Source organism: Pithys albifrons, chromosome 5 (assembly GCF_047495875.1).
Source record: "Pithys albifrons albifrons isolate INPA30051 chromosome 5, PitAlb_v1, whole genome shotgun sequence".
Classification (NCBI taxonomy): Eukaryota; Metazoa; Chordata; class Aves; order Passeriformes; family Thamnophilidae; genus Pithys; species Pithys albifrons.
In genome coordinates this window covers 36074991-36095356 of record NC_092462.1, presented here as the reverse complement: position 1 = coordinate 36095356, position 20366 = coordinate 36074991, and the positions used below count along the sequence as shown (strand labels likewise).

Sequence of the window (20366 nt, the reverse complement as noted above, 5' to 3'; positions counted from 1 at the left end):
TTTAATGGTAAAATGATGTATTTCAAATATATTTCTACTTAATCTGAATTTCAACACATACATTAGCAAGTGGGGAATGAAGCAAAACTAGTGTTGATGGAAACATAATGGAATAATTTTAGAGCTTTAGTAAGAATTTAGGATTCGTTGAAAGAAATCAGATTCAGAGATTGAGCATACATCCCCAACAAGTGTTCTGAAGTGGACATTAGAACAGCTATTATGTTTGTCTTCTTTCTTTCTTTCTTTCTTTCTTTCTTTCTTTCTTTCTTTTCTTTCTTTCTTTCTTTCTTTCTTTCTTTCTTTCTTTCTTTCTTTCTTTCTTTCTTTCTTTCTTTCTTTCTTTTCTTTCTTTCTTTCTTTTTCTTTCTTTCTTTCTTTCTTTCTTTCTTTCTTTCTTTCTTTCTTTCTTTCTTTCTTTCTTTCTTTCTTTCTTTCTTTCTTTCTTTCTTTCTTTCTTTCTTTCTTTCTTTCTTTCTTTCTTCTTTCTTTCTTTCTTTCTTTCTTCTTCCTTCCTTCCTTCCTTCCTTCCTTCCTTCCTTCCTTCCTTCCTTCCTTCCTTCCTTCCTTCCTTCCTTCCTTCCTTCCTTCCTTCCTTCCTTCCTTCCTTCCTTCCTTCCTTCCTTCCTTCCTTCCTTCCTTCCTTCCTTCCTTCCTTCCTTCCTTCCTTCCTTCCTTCCTTCCTTCCTTCCTTCCTTCCTTCCTTCCTTCCTTCCTTCCTTCCTTCCTTCCTTCCTTCCTTCCTTCCTTCCTTCCTTCCTTCCTTCCTTCCTTCCTTCCTTCCTTCCTTCCTTCCTTCCTTCCTTCCTTCCTTCCTTCCTTCCTTCCTTCCTTCCTTCCTTCCTTCCTTCCTTCCTTCCTTCCTTCCTTCCTTCCTTCCTTCCTTCCTTCCTTCCTTCCTTCCTTCCTTCCTTCCTTCCTTCCTTCCTTCCTTCCTTCCTTCCTTCCTTCCTTCCTTCCTTCCTTCCTTCCTTCCTTCCTTCCTTCCTTCCTTCCTTCCTTCCTTCCTTCCTTCCTTCCTTCCTTCCTTCCTTCCTTCCTTCCTTCCTTCCTTCCTTCCTTCCTTCCTTCCTTCCTTCCTTCCTTCCTTCCTTCCTTCCTTCCTTCCTTCCTTCCTTCCTTCCTTCCTTCCTTCCTTCCTTCCTTCCTTCCTTCCTTCCTTCCTTCCTTCCTTCCTTCCTTCCTTCCTTCCTTCCTTCCTTCCTTCCTTCCTTCCTTCCTTCCTTCCTTCCTTCCTTCCTTCCTTCCTTCCTTCCTTCCTTCCTTCCTTCCTTCCTTCCTTCCTTCCTTCCTTCCTTCCTTCCTTCCTTCCTTCCTTCCTTCCTTCCTTCCTTCCTTCCTTCCTTCCTTCCTTCCTTCCTTCCTTCCTTTTAAAAAAATCTATTGAGGAATGCTACGGTATGTAATTGTCTAGCATAGAACTTGGTATTTAAGAAAAAGCATCGTGGCCATACATTTAGTTCTGCAAATCACTGTATTTCCCCCCAGGTTTTAAGGAGTTTTTAAACTTGAATTCACGTAAGATGCAGTGCATATGCTGCTTGTGATATGCACATAAATAGTGTTGGTGAATATTCTGCATTTGGGATAATGGGTAAACACATCAAGCCTGAACCTGTAGATACATATGGCCTTTTTACTTTGGCCATATGAATCCAGATGAAGATAAAATACTATAAGTTCAACTTTGAACCACATTTAGAAAAAGAAAAGTTTAGCAATCCTGTCAGTAATGTTGGTAAAATGGACATGATTCCATTGTTACCAGTGATCCTTCATCATTCTTTTAATTCTAACTGTAATAAAAACATTTCAGTAGCTCTAAAAAGTGCATTTATATAAGCATCTGAAGAAGGTAATACTTTTTTTTTAAAGGATTCTCAAAATTGGCAAGATAGATCATCTTACTCAAAGTCATATAATTTGTGCCTTATTTGTGACAGCAGACAGTAGCAAATATTCATGGAAAGAAAAGGAAAGCAATGTTGTACTCTGATATACCTTCCTATCTTTCAGGAATGGGCAATTCAGGAATTTCCTTAGAAGGATTATTTTTAATAGCTGACAGTGAACCTGTTTTCAAATAGATTATTGAAGTCCTTTATGACCTGATTTGTGCTTTTGCCCTCCACAATGCCCTGTGGGAATGAATTTCACCATTTAATTACATGATATGTGAAAAAAATATTTTTGTTTGTTTCAAAGCTTCAGTTGTGTAAGGAGCACAGTCTCAGTTCCTGGGAAGAAAAGAAGATATTTGCTTCAAAATGGGCAATCAGTTCAGTTTGACTGGAGTGATCATTGCTTTGTCACAGAGTAATTTGTAAATGTCTATGCAACAACATGTTCTGCTAAAGAAGTATGAGTCTTTTCAGAAGTGGAGTCTTAGTGCATGGCACTCGGTGTGCAAATAAATTTCATTTGTAGCATACACAAACACTTGCAGGAACAGGGCCTTACATCTGCATGTATAAATATTTCTTTGTACCCTGACTTTACCATGGATGTTAAGTGGGTTCTATTTTTTACATTACTAGAATATTATTTCTGCTAGTTTTAGGATGCCAATACTTCATATAGCACTGTATTTCTGAGGACCTAGTATACTCTGTGATAATATTCTACTCCAGTGTACTAATTTCTAGCAGCTGACCAATTCAATGTCAAAAAAATTAATTTAACATATGTTCAGTACTCTAATTAGTAACTGCAACTTTAAACATTTCTGAATTTGACAACTACCTTCAAGGCATGCCAGAGCTCATGGGCATCATAGGAGGCAGGTGGATACATCAAGCCAACCATGACTTCTTTGAAGTGATGAGAGAGATTCTCTTTTAGGTCTGTTATCAGGTCCTTGAAAAGGAAAAGAAACCATATTGGGAGGATTATTTCAATAATTGTACTTTATTATGACAGCTTAAAAATTATTAGTGGTTTTCTCAGTAAATGAATAAAGCTGAACTGTCAAAGATGAATTCTGGCTAAGATTAAGTAAAAAAAATCTTTTAAATAGTACCCGTTTGTTCTACTAAGTATGGGTAAGATAGGAATAGATGCATAAGACAGTAGACCACAATGGATTGTTGGTTTTCTGCTCAATATAATACAGAAGAAAATGCAAAATTTTAAGTTCAACTACTACTTATATAAAGTAAACAATTTAAGTGGAGGAAGGACTTCAGTCAATAAGCCATTGTGGTTTATGGTGAAGAGCCCTTTATTAAACACTGCACACAGTTTATATAGGGTTAAGGCTACATTCTATTGGGTAAATTAAACCTCACACCATCAAACTACAAACTCCAATTTGGTTATAATCCAGATCTCACAAGTCCAATGTTTTGCTGAACTCATCCTGGCTGTTTTCAGGTACATCTCTGGTGTCCCGTGAGAAAGTACTGTGTGAACTTCTGGGGAGTGATTTCTCCTTTACCAGTCAACAGCAGCTGTGGCCTTGTTTATTCTTAGCTGGTAGCTGCTTCAGCCTTACAGAGTCCATATAGACCTGAATTGCTCACTTTTCATTTTTCTGTACCAACACTTATAGTCTTGGAAAACTAAATATCGTGGCAGAGCTTCTGCATCTTCCCTTGGCATATTCCCTGTGCAAATCTAAGGGAGGTAAGCACCTTTGGAATCCCATAGAACACAGGGGATTTCTTGTGGATTTTTTAATGTTGCTTACCATGGGAATAATTTAAAAAATCATCTGTATTGCTCCTAGTACATAAAAATATCTGCTTTGGGTTGCTGGCAGGTTATGTGCTTCATTTTAAGTATATTTTACATTCAAACTAAATTCATTACTTTTGACAGATGCTGGTTTAATATTAAGTAACCCTGCTCTTCCTCATGTGTGTCAGTTCTTGTTTGCCAGGTAGCTGGATCAGAGTTTCCTCCTCACCCTCCCCATTCCTGGTAGCATCCTTCAAAACACTGCAAATGCCAAAAACTTACTTATTAGCTTACTCTTTGTGTTTCTGGAAAAGAATTTCTCCCCCCCCCCCACCCAGTATTTTGTGTGCACCCCTAGAGAGCTATCAGGTATGTTCTGATGTAAGTTTGAACTGAAAGGAGTACCAGAAACAGTTCCCATGTTTTCTGAAAACTATTATGTTTTCAGAGCTGCACCTTTCTCAGGCTTTTACTTTGGTTTTGATACATTTCTGAGTATAATTGATATGTTTCTGAATATAATTAAATTAGTAGCTAGAGTAGCAATGATGGAGAACATATATAAATGAAAAATTAAATTTATGATGAAGAAACATACACAGTCTTCAGTGAATGCAGATTGGATGCATTTGACAACCACTAAATCATACATGGAGCAGAAATTAATTCCTTAAGAGATTTCACTTCTGACAACAAGCCTGTGGGAAAATGGATTAATAATACAAATGGATACTATTTTAAAAAGTACCCCTGTAATCAGAACTAATGGAAATGAAGTATTAAAAAATAAGAAAAGACAACTCTAAGTTGTCATTATTTTAATTTCCTAATCATTTTTGCTATAAGAAATCCTTAAAGGCTAATTGTAAGAAGAAATCTTAAAGCTCCTCTCTGTGTTTGAATCATGCAGCCAGTTCAGGTCTTTCTTTTCTTTTTTTTTTTTTTTTCTATATTTCTCTCCTTTTAAGGTGTTGTCTAATGAGTGGGCATAGTGGCTACCATATTGAGCAGACTGAAGTGAAATTAAGAGGGAAAAGGATTGGACCAACAGTTTTACCATGAATTGAACTGAGAAGGCTAAAACTGCTGCTGTTGGCTCACTGCGTGTGTTCTGCCCCTGCAGTGTTTACCAGTCATAAACTGGGACTGCTGAATGGCACATTTGCTCAATGTAATATAGCCATTAGGACAGATCATATTCAGGGAAATGCTATCACTGGTGTGTGCTAAATTGTCTTCAAACACACAAACTGCTGCTGTTCAGGGCAAGATGCATTTATCCTGTCCAGCACTTCCTGCCCAAGATGGCAAACTTCTGAGGTATCAGTCAAATGAACCTCAGGGAGCACTAACCGGATAAGCCATTTCCGTGTGTCTGCTATCACAGGCGAAACAAAAAAAATCAGCTTTCTATTTAATCTCTGAACTACATTAGAGCTAATTTGTACTGAGCCCTGGTTCCACATGGCAAAGGGTAGAACAGAATGGGGTTTTTTTGAAAATTGTCAAGGGTATCTTGACATATCTTGTGTTATACCCAATGTGTAATGAATTAAATTAAAATTAAATTAAAATTGTGGGTCTATTGCAGTATGTTCCATGAGTTTCAGAATCTTCTGTAGCCCAATGTTGGTATATGAAAACAGTTTGCTTCACTGTCTCTTCTTCTATTATTCATAGATTTAGAGACTGACAAAGAACACTGAAGAGTTTTTTTGGCTTTTTTCATGTCTTCTAGATCTTTAGGTCTGTGGGCACTGCCTTTATAGCATTTCATGTTTACTCAATATTGCTAACAGGTGTATGAAGTTAAAGCTGGTATGTTTTCATACGGATGTATTTATTTGTTTATATTTTTACTTTTGATTTTAAAAGAAAAAACACTGCATCAGTGGTGAACAAGTCAATAATTGTTCTCTACGAATATGAAATATGGTAAATCATAACTCCATTCCTGCAGAACATTTGCCAGTTCTTCATTGCAATATCATGTGTTACCTCTAGGTCATCTTCATATATTAGAGGGCAGAAATTAAAGATAGAAATATGATATGGAACTTTTAAATGTTTTCCTTTGTTAAAATGATAGGTCCAGTTGAAACACTCTAGAGAAAAGGTCAAAACAAACCAGTCAGCTGCTATGGATGGAGTAGAGAAGGAACACTGTCCAGTGATGAAGGAGATAAGTGAACACTTGGAAAGAATGGGCTTGGGTTCTTTACTGTCACAGACACCTTTGGATAGCTTGATGTGTTTTTCTATTCTATAAGTAAAATTAAAACTCAATGAGGAATGTTACATGGATAAACCCCGAACTTGTGTGGTTTGTGTGTGTAATGGTGACCTAATAAATATCTCATAGTATAAAAACAGTCTTAATCATTTAGGTACACTGATTTCAAGCATTGCCACAGTCTTTAGAAGGTGGATAGCTGTGATTCAGTAATTGTTCTTTTAGGGTCTATTTAAAACATAGTCATCTATTCAAGGCTACATCTAAAATATCACAAATATTGTGTGTTTGCTTTTTTCTAACAGTCCAAATAAACAGATCTCCAAGAGATGAGTAACAACACAAAATCAACCCATTACACTGCTTAAATCCAGCTCTTTTTATCTCAGTTCTAGGAGAGTAAGTGGGTGTTTCAGCATATTTAGGGGTCAGTGATTTTGAGGTCTTTTGGTATACAGTTGGCACAAAGATTGTCTCTGGAAAACTTCTTGGCTACCCAAAGAAAATACTACACTGTTCTGCTGCTTAACAAACTGGTGGTGTAACAGTGCCACATCACGTGGAGTTTTTGAATGAACCATTTCTAGTTAACTCTAATCAAGGCTGATGGCGGTGTGGCAGCATCTGTGCAAACTCTTTGTTCTCATTCACGCTGATCGATTCAATGGCAAGCTGACACTGACCTTCAAGGAATTTTCCAGTGAGCCGTTAGTTTTATGGGCTTCAGCAAAAGAAGAAGAGTGGATTTTGTTTTGTTTGTCTGGCTTCTCTTAGAGGAAGGGTATGTGTAGTCAATTTAATCCAATAGTATCTATTTTCATACAGCACTTTTCATCTCTAGATTTCACAAGAATTTTTCAAAAGGTGTTGCTATTATTTTTGCCCTTAAATAGCTGCGGTAACTAAGGAAAATGCAGGCATTGCAATTTTCCCAAAATTACTTGTTGATTAGCAATAGTAGATCTGGAAATAGAATGAGGATATCCATCTCTGTGTATGTTTAAGAACTCATGTGACAAAAATTATATTGTTATATACAGTAAAGATGGATAAAATACATTTGAAAAAAGGCTAACTTTTTATGTCTTAAAAGTTTTTAAACACTTTTTCAAAGATTCATAAATTTAACATTATGCATCTCAGATGAGTACTGTGCTTAGTGTATGGATGGAATTACCTGGAATGAAGCCTGAGAATGTCAGTGCTTAAGACGAGAACATTAATCAGCGTGTGAGTAAGACAAAAAAGCCAGTAGCTGTTGGTATGGTGTTTTTCTTTGGTTACAATACGATTGTATTATTTATTCCAAAAACTTGAAAAATGTAATTCAGAAACCACCAAAAGCACACAGAGGAAGAAATAAGTTTGTTCAGAATTTTTGGTTTTGTCAATATTGAGGAATGAACAATAGAAGAAGAAACTTTGCATGTCTGTTTTTAACTTTGTGTTTGGCACATTATGGTTTTCTGCTGTGTAAATGTCAACCTGACACCGTCAGAGGTATCAATGAGTGAAGTTGTGTGCTAACCTGTTGGTGCCAGCCAGTTGTCTGAGAGGCTTTTGGTTTCAGTGGTTGACCTGAGAGAAGAGCAGACCAGCTGCACTGGAGGCAGGAGAGAAAGAAGTAATGAAAAGGTATAAAGTGACTGTGTCATACCCTGCCATACATGTCCCTGTATGCCTCAGCAATCATAAGCCGCTGGGAGTTGCAACGCTGAGTTAGGATATCAATCAACACATCTTTTTCACAACCTGTAAAGGAAACATGACACAGACTCTAAATTAATAATGTGTTGTTATTTACTTACATTTGTCATTGTTCATGTTTTGTTCAAGATTATACTAATCTCTCAGAAAAACAGATCAACATACTAAGATCTCCTTGGTATTTACCAACATCAGTTATATTTACTGTGCCTATGTATCTTGCACTTGCTGGCATAATGCCATCAAAAAGCGAAGTAGTCTGTTATTACCAGATGCATCATCACCGCTCTCAAGCTCAATGGATTTGAAAGCATCCATAAAACAGATAGGGGCTTTCATTTATTCAGAACTAGTCCCAGTAGCAGGATTTGTGGCTGAGCCTTGAAAGTCATACTTGTATGCTCTGTTCATATTGATTAAATTGTCATTTCAGGATAAGAGGTCTCTTTTATGGGGATGACAAATTGTAGTAAGACCATTCATTGAAAAACTTAGCTATATTTTCAGAGGAACTATATAAAATAGGTTACGGAGTTTTAAAAAATTTAGTGTTTTACCCCATTTCCAAAGACATTTTATTGAAGGCTACCTATGATCATTTGCTTGATGGCTGGAGTATACTGCTAAACTTCTATAATGAATCAGTATTTATTGCTTATGAAAAAGATGATTAGCATATTCAGAAAATTATTTTAGAATTTAAAAACTGGTTTTGCAACTCAAAAGTTGACTTTTGTTAGCTTCAGATGGCCAAACATTTTAGTGACATTCTGGCATAAATATATCTCCAAGTGTAAATCAATTGACTATGATGATCAGATGAATTAGGCTGGGAAGCACTGGAATCAGCTACCATCTGAATGGAGCAGGGTAATTTCTCAAGTTTCTAGCAGTCATTGTTATATGGGCATATATTAATATGTTACAGATACACATTCAGTACCTATTACACCTTTGTAAGGTGTAATAGATCATATAGTCATTAACTGTCATATAATCATATAGATCATATAATCTTTAACTGTCAGGTTCTATTCTGACATAAATGCAACTGGTCATTGAATGTTTTTGTTTGTTTTCTTTTTTTAAAGTTGGCACTGGAAGTCTGTATTTGCTCTTTACACAGCAGGTTTGGTTCTCTTCCTGCTGTATCATCTAGCCACAATTACACCAGCTTTTTAGCAAGACATTGAATTTTAGCAAGACACTGATTCATTTCCATCAAATTACAAAATGGAAGGATTACTGAAACTGTACGAAGGATTTATTTTTACTTTTTAGAAAATAATTATCACCAGGAATCCACACAGCTTACATAGTCTCTAAAGTCGAAAGTAAACAGGATCCAGAGCCAGGAAATATTTAGAAATGTAAATAACTCTACTCATTTCTGTAATACCACTGAGTGTCAGTGGGACAAGATATGTGGCTGAACCTCCTGAATGAATGTCATGTGCAAGATTCAGGCTCAGGGTGACAGTGTCTGTAAAGGATATGGTGACTTGAGCTCTACTGAAGCTGAAATGTTTATTTTGCCAATTGTCCTTGAAATTAGAGCTTTGTTCTCTCTACTTTGATAGGTAGATTAAAAGTAAGGTATTTACTTCTATTTATAGTATTAAATGAAGAATATCATCTCTGCATTTTCATGTTAGCAACATGGCATTAAACTGAAGTTTAGCAAAATGTTTAAAACATTTCATCTGTAGGCAACTTAGTCATAAAGATACTTCAGATACTCTTTGATCATTAATGCTCGTGCTTCTTTTGACATTGAGTCTGAGTCCTCACATTCTGAAAACAGAATGAAAGATTTAGTGCTGTATAACATTGTGAAAAGCCCAAGGTGTATAAAATTTCTGATACAGAAAACAGTTTCAATGCAAGGAAAATGTTTCAGATAGTAGAAAAATAGATCAATATTCTGACCCTTAGCAATAGCAACAATGTTCAACAGGACAACGAAAATCTGAACAGGGAAAAATGCTTTGGTGAACAAAGGTTTTTTTGTACATACACAGAAAGTAAAAACAACTCCTGAATCAAAGATAATAAATTCTTTAAACTTTCTGTTCCATCTATTTTTATTTCCTGATGACTGATTAATAGACTTACCAGACCTTGGTAATAGCTAACTGTTGAAATTACAACTAAAAACCTTCCATTTCTTGGCCTTCACTGTAGTGACATAATACAGATTCTGCTTTCTTGTTTTCTCAAGGAAGTGTTTATTACTTTAAGTGTTGGTATATATTTTAGATTAATCTCAATTATCTCTTAGTTCCTGTAAGTAAAAATATGTTCTTTACTTGGACATCATCAGTATGTCTTAGTGTGATTTCTTGGAGAATCAAAAAATAGATAGCAATACTTTTAATTTTATGTGGTTTTATTTTGCCTCATGCTTGTTATTTTATGAGACCTTTCTGGAAAAAAAGAAAATAGGTCAAGATACTCACTAATTCCCTGTAGGGCTCCTCCTAGCAACTGGGCATCCATAATAGGGTTAAAATTCAGAGCAGGAAAAATGGTTCCTTGTGTCTGCTGAAGGAGAAAGCAGACTTTAATTGAGGTATTTAACATTTATAACACTGCATATATAATTCTTTTGAAAACCAACAGTTATAACTTTAAATTATCTTTGGTTTATGGGATTAACAAATTGTCTGTGGCTAACTGAGGAAAAGAGGACACTGACAGAAATTTCAGATTTTTGAAGGAGTTACTTTAAAAAAATACTAATAGGGTAACATGCCCTTACACAAAGAAATACTTACTAGTAGACAGACATCCCTCTGCAGTTTGTTCCTAATGTAAATAAAAGGTCCAACTTTTACAACTGAACATACAATACCTAGTGCCTTTTTACTGATAAAATAATTGGGAAAATGCTGAGGAGAAAAAAAGTTTTGGAAACATGGAGATAAACATTTGCCATAGAGAACACAATGAGATTGTGCCATTTTTTAAAATCTTGATATGTATATATATTTATATCTAAGATGAATTGGCAGACTTGTCCTTAAGATATGCTCCATCTCATCTTCCTTTGTCAGTGTGGGAATTGTCTGTGTACACCGGGCCTGACTTGGCACTTATTGTATCTCTAGGATAGGGGTCTGCAGATATTGGCTTCAGAAACTGAGTTTGTAGCAGCTCTGCTGGTCAGAAGGGTCTCAGTGAGGAGGAGAGAAAAGGTAGGATAACTGTGCATTTATTTGAATCTTATTTAAAATGCTGGTGATGGCTCTTTATCTCTGCATCAGCTTTGAACAAGTTCAGTTCCTGTAAGGGTTAATTATCTCAAAGTATTTCCTTTTACACATTCAGGTTTGTGGTGCCACAGAATGAACAGTTAAAATCACTGATCTTTTCAGCATTTATGATACTTACACTAAAATCCAACATAAGTGATTAACTTAGTGAATGCTTCAAGGGTGGATTCCTGCATAATCTTTGGAATGAAATATTTGTGAAAGTGATTTTCAAAGTAGGCATAACCTTTTGGGGGTGGATTCCTGCATAATCCTTGAAATGAAACGTTAGTGAAAGTGATTTTCAAAGTAGGCATAATCTCTCAGTCTGAAAGGAGGAAAGTTTTAATAATTTCTGAATATATATCTTTATTCATGAAATTGATGAAATTAAAAAAGGAGTTTCCATAGATGCATATTTGCAAAAATATAATGGAGGAACTGATCATAGAAAAGACAGTTTTAAATATACAGATTTGCAGGCTTGTAAATTTTTGACAAAAAAATGCAACACAACCCTTGTGATGAATCTTTCAGGCGCACTAATGGATTTTTGAATGTGCTCTATTCTCCCTTAATTCAGCAGAGTTGCTGAATACTTCTTTGATAAAGTATTCACTGTCTTCTTATTTAAGGCTCACCATCAGTAGAATAAACCATATTCAATAAGCGTCTGTCTCCTATCCAGGATCTAAAACGTGATGCTTTTAAATAGAACCAAATTAATTATGAAAGTTCAGGTAAAAGCTTTTAGAAGATTCAGTATTTTTTTTCTTTAAGTAAAAGTTCTTTGTGGGAAAGACCTCTCACCCTTTTGTTGCTGTTTTGTGCTTAAACAAATTAAAATTTAACTAAAACTTTCTTATAGTGTACACATTGTGTTTGGCTTTATCTTCCATCTCACAGAAGACATTTTTGATAAGGATTTTCGGTGTACCTTGTACTTGGATTTTCAGAGTGGTTTCTCAGCGAATTCAGCATTCTGCCAATATATATCAGTTCTCTGAACTGAGTAGTAGAATTTACAGCATACAGGTTACCAGGGTCCGCAGGAGGAATTTCTGCCTAACCAATAGTGTATAACTCCTCCCATAGCTCACAGAGTCATTGTTGCAACATCAAGTACCTTGGAGAAAGTACTTTGCTACTTTGCAAGGTTTACGCAGTCTGACCTTTAGGAAGGTTTATCCCATCATAACCCATGTCAGTTTTTTCCTGTAATCTCGTCCATAGTTTTTGTCTTTGATTAGCCTGCAGAAGCATCCCTAGTTCACTGTATGTACTTAGTTTCAGAAAGTTTAGGTGTTTATTATTTATTAAACTTATTCCACCTATTTTCACAGAACTTTTGAAATACAGGCTCAAGCAGGTCTTGCTCAAGTTTTTAGAGATGAATTTTGATAATTTTGGGTCTGAATTCAATGTGATTACACAGTGATAACCTACCAGTTGCTGTGACTTGCAATGTTTGTAGGGGTTTTTTTGTTTGTTTGTTTGGGATTTTTTGTTTTTGTTTTCAGTTTGGTTTTTTTTTATCCAGTTGCAAAAAATTTGAGTGCTGTGCAATATTTACCATGGAAGGCAAAGTCAAGGAAACTTGTTGCAGACGGTTTGATTCTAGGATGTGCAGTGCTGTCTGTGCCTCTCTGAAGTAAGTGCTGTGCAGATGATCCACAGACCTGCCATAGAGGATGGGTCCTTAGTGCTGTGATGGCAGGTGGCACTGATATTGAGCCCCTCAAGATTTGAGTACCTCAGAATTTGAACCAAACTTGTAAGCTCTTTTTTAGCTGTTAATCAGTAGCTATAGCTGGACAAACTACGATTAAGCAATTCCATTGCGAATCTTGCATGCCTGGCTACTCTTTTGTTGTTTTAGGGAAAAGGGAAGACAATCCGAAGAGGAATGGTCTGTCTGGATGAGAGCCAAAAGATGTGAAGTCAGCAGAACTGGGCAGTAACTGGAGGGAAGGCAGTTCCATTGAGGGAGTTCATGACCACTAACTCATTGCCACCTACTCAAAATGGACTCCAGACTCAGATGTAGGTAAGAACTGTACATGCAGACTAATTAGCATGAGAAGCATGAGGTATAGCTAGCAAATAGGGGTTTGACTAGTAATTAACAAAAAAGTTATGTTGTTTGTAATCAATAAATGCTGATGCCTTTGTTTGTGAAAATGTATAAATAACATAAAGTTTTGATGTTCCGGTCTTTAGTGGGTTACCACCCAGCTCCCTGCTTTGCCCAAACTAGAGTAAAAAATAGAAGTACCTCGCCTTGGTGTGTGAATTGGCATTTGTGCAGCAGGTAATGAGCCCACCTTTGGGATAACAGCACTACTGTCCTGTGATGACAAGAGGATACACAGCAGGTGAGGAGGAAGAAACTTGCTTCTAAAACAATGTGGAAATTGAAAATAGTTTGCTTTTCTGAGCAAATGACTAAGTCTAATGCTCTTTATGGGAAGAGGGAAAGGGGGTGTAGATTTAAGTTGTTGAGCAAGACTGAATGCTTACAATAATCTCCTGTACTGAGACAAAAATGTGAACCTTATGGCAAACATTTTGTTTTGCAAAGATTTGCTACAATCTGGTCATGGTCATACTTTAGAAGCATCTGTGATTGCAACGTTTTTTAGCTCAAAATACCTCAAGAAATTGAGGAAATAAGTCAAAACAACACTCATATTGGAAAATCTGGGGTTCTACTTCCAGAACCCAGGGCCCAGGGTGTAAAATCATGTTCCCCTGTAAAACTAGACAGGATTGCCCTGCCTAAATATGCCTAGAAAATGCATAACTAGGCAGCAGTGTTCATGACTGGACAAACTGAGGGAACAGAGCAGTAGAGGCATTTGATAACTGAATAAAATTACAACAGATTGAATTTTGATCAGGGAGTAGGCAACTACATGTGAATAGATTGTTCCTTTCCATTATTTTTGGCTAAACAATTTCCACTGCCCCATTTTGAAGCAGGACATTTTTAGGGTTGATTGAACACTTGAGTGTAGTTACACATACTGCTATTTCGTTTCATTAATTTCCACTGAAGTCAGCTGTGACTGACTCCTGTAACAAAGTAGGTTTAGTCGAGCTGAGCAGGGGCACTGTGTCCATGGAGCTCAGGGAAAAATGCAGGATGTGACTGACCACAACTGTTGCAAAGAAAGCTGATTTTATCTCAGCACAAAGCGGATTGAGTGCAGCTATCAACACTTGAGAGGATGAACTGATGATGAGAATGTTTGTATCCCACTTCATTAAAAAAGTGTGAATGTCTTTCTAACTTAGCCAGGCCAGCATGAGGGGAGTGAATACCTGTATAAGCCAAACACAGAGTATAAAATACTAAACAGGTAGCAAAATAACTTGGAAGAGGGCAAAGGGCTTGAGTTAACTCAAACCCACATATTCTTTTCCTATGATGTCCAGCATTGCAGCAGTGAACATATCACAGACAGCAGTAATGTGGATCTCATTAGTATTACATTTGTGTCATGCTTTCAGTACATTTGTACTAATCTGCTAGAAAAACCTGTGTAAAATCACTTAACTTGTAATTATACATTACAGCTGCTGTGGGTGGAATATCTAAAAGAACGTAGAGCAACCTGTCTGACATTAGGATGGCCAGGTTTGAGTCTATGGCTCTTTCTGTCTTATTTATACAACATTTTTTCTCTGCTAAGCTCTGGAAAGCACAGGGAAATTAATAGTATGATGCTGTGACTTTTCTTCCACATACCTTAAGAAGGTCACTACAGGAATGAGCAGGAATTACACTTCATAACAAAACTAAAACTGCAGCAGTGAAAGTTGCATTGTGGTTGTTTTGGTGATGTCAGAAGAAGAGATGAGGTTGTTCTCGCTGAATATCATTTCTCTAAATACAATGTTCTCCAAACCACCCATACAAGTAAACAAAACTGTGACTTGGAAGTAAAAGGAATTGTTTTGTAAAATGAAAAAAGTAGGGACATTTTTAGATCAGTTATCATTCTTAATATTAGAACTTTATCCAAATCTCATGGATAGCATCAATGGAGGCCTTTTTATTGATTCAAGGGAGCTTTTGGGTCTCATGCCTTTAATAAGCGGAACTGTTTCACACCTTGTTGAAAAAAGTGAGGGAGAACTTTTGTTAATGGACAGTGTGGCATCTCCAAGAGGGTGAAAAGGATGGGACACTTGCCCTGTGAGAAGAATTTCAGGGAATTTGACTTAGCCTGGAGAAGAGTCAGCTTAGGAGGGACCCAACAGCTTCTCTGCCATGTCTGTGGGAAGACCATCAAGAACATAGAGCCAGCTGCCTTACTGACATGCATGAAGAATGAAAGGCAACAGTCATAAAACAAACCAGAGAATGTTCTGGCTGGATATGAAGAACATTTTTGACTGTCTTGTAACTCATCTCTTACACAGATAATCTTCAAATATCCTCATTACTAATATAGTGTATGTTCCCACTACCTTCACAATGAACCTTGTGAAAACTCATAGACTTTTTGTGGCTCCTCCCATATTTGCATATGTTTAAAGATATTCATTAGTACAGTGGAGAGGACACAGAAATCAAAACTTTTCCTTCAAGTTCTCTGCACTCACAAATGTTCATCCTCACAAGTGCATACACAGGTGTTTGCTTGCCAAACAGTGTCAGATTCAGTTCCTCAGGTTGGGTGCAAGATTGTGGATTCTGTGGATATTAGGATGGTGTATTGTTTGGAAATACAAAACCATGTGTATTCAATGTTTTCTGATATAAGTTGTTCTGTGAACACTGCAGCTAACCACAACTGATTTCTTTCAGATTCTTTTGACTCTGTCTTCCTACTTACTTCCTCCAGCCACAATAGCAGTTAATTTCCTCTCCTTGTTCCATCTACACAGTCAGTCAGGTCCTTTCTTAGACAACTACTGGCTAAGTAAAATGTGGTTTGTCCTGTGCCTGAATCCAAAGTAAGGATGTATTGCTTGGCTAATGGTAGGCCAATAAAATAAATGACTGCAGAGTTTAAACTGCTGTATTTTTTGACTGGAAGAAGAATTTGGTCCCCTCACCTCCACTGAACCATGTTTTTACAAAACTTCAGAAGACATTGCATTCCTCTGCCAAATATGATACAAATTCACTATAATGTTACAAGTTACTGATTGGAAAAAATGGATGGACAAATGCATACAAATACAGCCAGATATCCTGAAGAAACCAGAGGGTCATGTCTGGTATAGTCATTGAAATGATGTGAGGGATTGCACAATTTAAAATACTTTTAATTTTGATATCTGGATTCTGGCATCCCTCATATGTCATGCACCATTTAGCTGGAGCACCCATTGTGAGCATAGCATTCAGCATGGCAGGGCTTTCTGCATCTAAAACTCCTTCAAAGGGCAACAGAAGAAAGTTATTTCTGGGGGCAATTTGGCCTTTTCATGGGTTAGTTTTGACAAAATGATGTATTTGAGCATGGAGAAATGGCTTCCATACTGGCTTTCTCCTGCAGCATCCAAATGGAGAGGATATGTATTGTTCAGAAGGAAGAAAAACAACATTTTGCTTTGTTCTCACAATGTGTCCAAGCACCTAAAGGTAAGGCAAACAATCTCCATAGGAGATTCAGTTAGTTTTGACTTTAAGGATTTTAATCCTCTTTCTGATGTCAGTATACCCTCATCTACGAAAATACAGATTTGTTTCCACAGAGGTAGCCCATGTGAACACTTTCTACATATCTCTCTGTTCACACATGTTCATTTCACTCTCATATAAGGAACTGAGTCCACAATCAGCTGTGCAGACAGAACACAGACAAGTTTGTGTGGTGTTGATAGAATGAATAAAACCAACAAAAGATATTGGAAAGAGACTGAAAAATTTATAAGAGGTCTAAAAAGTGATACTTGCAATTTACCTTTCTTCTGTGCGAGAGCAAGAAAGTTACAGCTTTTCCTGACCAAAGTCATAAGCAGTTCAGCAACAGTATCAGTAAGAACTGAGACTACTCTTATCAAATTATGTGTAAAGTTCAGACGATTAAGTCTAGTGATGGAAAAAGCAATCTGAAGTATGAACAACCTTCTAATAATATTTGTTCAGTAAGTCATTCTGCTGATAACAAACAAAGGCAGACTCCTTAGTCTGAATGTTTCCCATAGGGAATGTCTACTAAAATAAAATGCTTGCTTTATTAGCTACATACTATGAGCTAACTATACTTTGGCGAAAATATCCTTTGTGTGCAACTTTAATAAATAAAAATTTCATGAGTATTTTGATTTGCTGTGAGTTTAGTGTATGTGTTACCTTTAATCTGAAAAATATATGTTACAGTAGTGGAAGGGATACTTCTAAACATCGAAGATTCTTTCTCCAAAACCTCCCATCTCTTCCTGAATGTGTATATGAGAGGTCACAGATTTCATCTGTTCTAATTTCTTGTAGTTTTACTTGTGGTCCTGCAGGGAGCCATTTTCTCTATGTAATCTCTGATAATGATGATGTCCTTAATTGCTGAATCTGGCAGAATTGCTGCCGTTAACAGTTTGTAAATCTCAATCTTGGGGGACTCCATGTAATTACTAATATGGGGAGCATAAAATATAGTGGAGGTCAACTCAAAGAACCAAGTACATTTTGAAAGTAATGCTTCCAATTATCTTTTTCATGTTTCCTATGCTTCTGAATTAATGGTATATCAATGTTTTGGGATTCCTTGAAAAATATTTTTAAGTCTGGGGCGGTCCTGTGGTTAAGGTTAGGGTTAGGGTCGTGAGTTCGAGTCTCAGTATTGACCGTCCCCCTCTCGCAGTTAAATGGCTCCCTGACATTCGATCCCGTCAGATCTCAGATGCTCAGCAGGGTCAGCCCTGGTTAGTACCGGGTGCTGTGACAGTCCTGAGGACTTCCCTGTCACTGTCCAAGCTCGCTCGGCCGTGGCAAATGAACCTTAGGACTTAAACGGTGGGGCCAGTTCTGCCCACACTGTGCCTCACCTAAAAAATCCATAGCGCAGGCTGTAAGGGCACACCCACGTGGAGAGAGCCCTTCCCACATCTTCGTTCATGAAGTTTGGCCATACATACATACATTTTTAAGTCTAAAGTGTGCTTTTAAGACTTCTTTAATGTGATGGCATCACCACTCAGTCCTGTGTAAGCCCTGTTTTCTTGTTTGAGATTTTCCAGAGTGATTTTTCTGCTTTTTTTTTGCTGAGTCTCTTCTGAGAAAACTGCCACTGCTCCAAGACTGACTTTATCTGAAAGAACCAGCAGGCACCCAGGGGAGAATGCTTACATGGGCTCTGCATGTCACCATTCTGTCTGGGCGCCTCAACAGAGTAGTCTGCTCCACTAATCAGGATCCAGTGATCTAGTTCAGAAAAAACCCTGATTTCTCTCCCTTTCCGCCCCACAACACATGGAAATGGGAATAAACAGTATAAATTTACTCAACCCATGAATCCATCAGACAAAGCCCGTAATCAGGGTTTCCTGATTTTCCTGAGACCGATATGCACCTCATTGTCTCAAGTTGCTTCTCTGCTTCCTTCTGGGATTACGAAAACAAAAGGCTTTATCATTGTATCTTTCCATATTTAGAAGAAGAGAGAATGAAGAAATGGTATTAACATCATTTATTTTGGAGTATTTTGGTGCAATTCAGAGAATCAGAATTAGGAACTTAAGTGTTCCCTCTGCTCATGGACTCCCAAAGTCTGACTAATGTGTAATGGTTACACTAAATTACACCAACACAGCTGTTGTAAACATCTGCCACAGTTAAGGATTATTGTCTAATCTATTAGATTTTCTTTGTAATACTATCAAAATATTGCATTATCATTAAAAATATCAAAATTGCCAATTTTAGTGACTTAACAGCAAAAGAATTTCTTCTGTAAGTTATTTATAATGTACTATCATTAATATTAGACAACGCACTATATGCAGATGCAGTGTCAATTATTTAATTACAATTGGTCTCAATTAATCAGTAGGAGAAAAGAAAGTGAATTTCTTGACATCTCCAGCTGAAACTATTCTACTACCTTTGTCAGGTAGATTTATTCTTGCTGTCTTCATTTAATTATCAGGAATAGATTACAGAATCACTATAATTGAAAGAGGGGGAAAAAAAAGAAACAAAGAAGAAAATAACTTTTTAGTTCTTAGCTGGTCGAGTAAAGAATGCAAGATCCCAAACTGCAGAAAACCAAACACATAAGTAATCCCCATTCAATAACTATTACTTTAGAAAAGCAAATATATGTAATATAATTTTATTAGAAGAAATACTTTAGTGATAAGATTGGCGTAGTCAACTATACTATCAATTAAAGTAAGGAAGGAAAAAATGTTTATCCTTTAGAAAATTCTATATTGATTTGTAAGTTTTTTGGGAATGTACATACAAAAAGCATTTGAGAGGAATGAATAATTATTCCTATTAGTAATAATTAAAATAAAGTCCTTAGTGAATATAATTATCAGTATGCCAGGTACAGAAAGCAATTTCCTATTTTATTGTCATGAAATAATAACTCTAGTATCTTCCAGAATGTAATTTAAAATTGCACTATGAACTTTTCTTAAAGAATGCTAATGAATCCATTTAATACACTGCTACAATTTTTGATGGGGAACAATAAGTAATATGTGTTATGGCCCTTGTAGAGGTAGCATTTCTTTGCTTTAAATTATTTTTCACATTGTGAACAAACCCAAATATTTATAAATGATAAATCTATTCAGTTACTTTATGCACTTACCAATGATCTTCTGAAATTATAAAGCCTCCAAAATAGTGCCAGGAATAGGTAACTCCGGAAAAAATTAATGTTTTTACTTTTAATACAGTTAGGTGATACCATATAATTTAGTTTCTAGTTGAGCAGCTAAGTGCAAGCATAGAAAAAGCCTTAGAAAGAGGGTTGAATTGTTTTTTCTTGTAAGGTCTAAAATTATGAGACAAGAACTAATAATTCTTTATATTTTAATCTTAATTTCAGACACGATATATACTGTAAGTAACACTAAGATTAGACTGAAATCACAAATAAATTAACTTCACCTGTGATTCATTTATACCAATGGAAGGAAATGGGTCCCAACATACGTGATGATAACTCAACAGGAATGAAAAATTTTGAAAGATTTCAGAGAACAGATCATTATACTCACATAATCTCCACAATACATTTCTGATACGAGTCTTCAAGTTCTGTTGAGATGGAAATAGCAGCTTTCCTAGATTAAAAGTAATAGTTCCATAAACTAAATTTTTATATATAAGTCTTATTCTGTTTTGGAGATTCGAGAGAAACCATCCAATCAAACTGATAGCAAGTACATTAGGCTCCAAAGTAACAATGAAGCAGAACACCTTTAGGTACCATATGTCCTTGGCTTTTATAGATTAACTGTATACTTAGTCATTAATCATGTATTGAATAAGTGTGATTATAATGTAGGTAAACAGAGTCATT

The 20366-nt window shown here is 36.4% G+C and overlaps 1 protein-coding gene across 1 annotated transcript in view; it reads right to left on the bottom strand.

The window, feature by feature from the left end:
• The window catches only part of ANXA10 (annexin A10), a 29793-nt gene extending 9714 nt beyond the window's left edge, over positions 1–20079 (bottom strand). The window contains exons 1-4 of the mRNA XM_071555169.1: positions 20062–20079; positions 10078–10159; positions 7569–7663; positions 2743–2856 (exon numbers count right to left, since the gene is read on the bottom strand). Coding sequence (XP_071411270.1) covers positions 2743–2856; positions 7569–7663; positions 10078–10159; positions 20062–20079 — 309 coding nt within the window. The remainder of the gene's footprint in view (positions 1–2742; positions 2857–7568; positions 7664–10077; positions 10160–20061) is intronic.
• Positions 20080–20366: the final 287 nt, after the last annotated feature.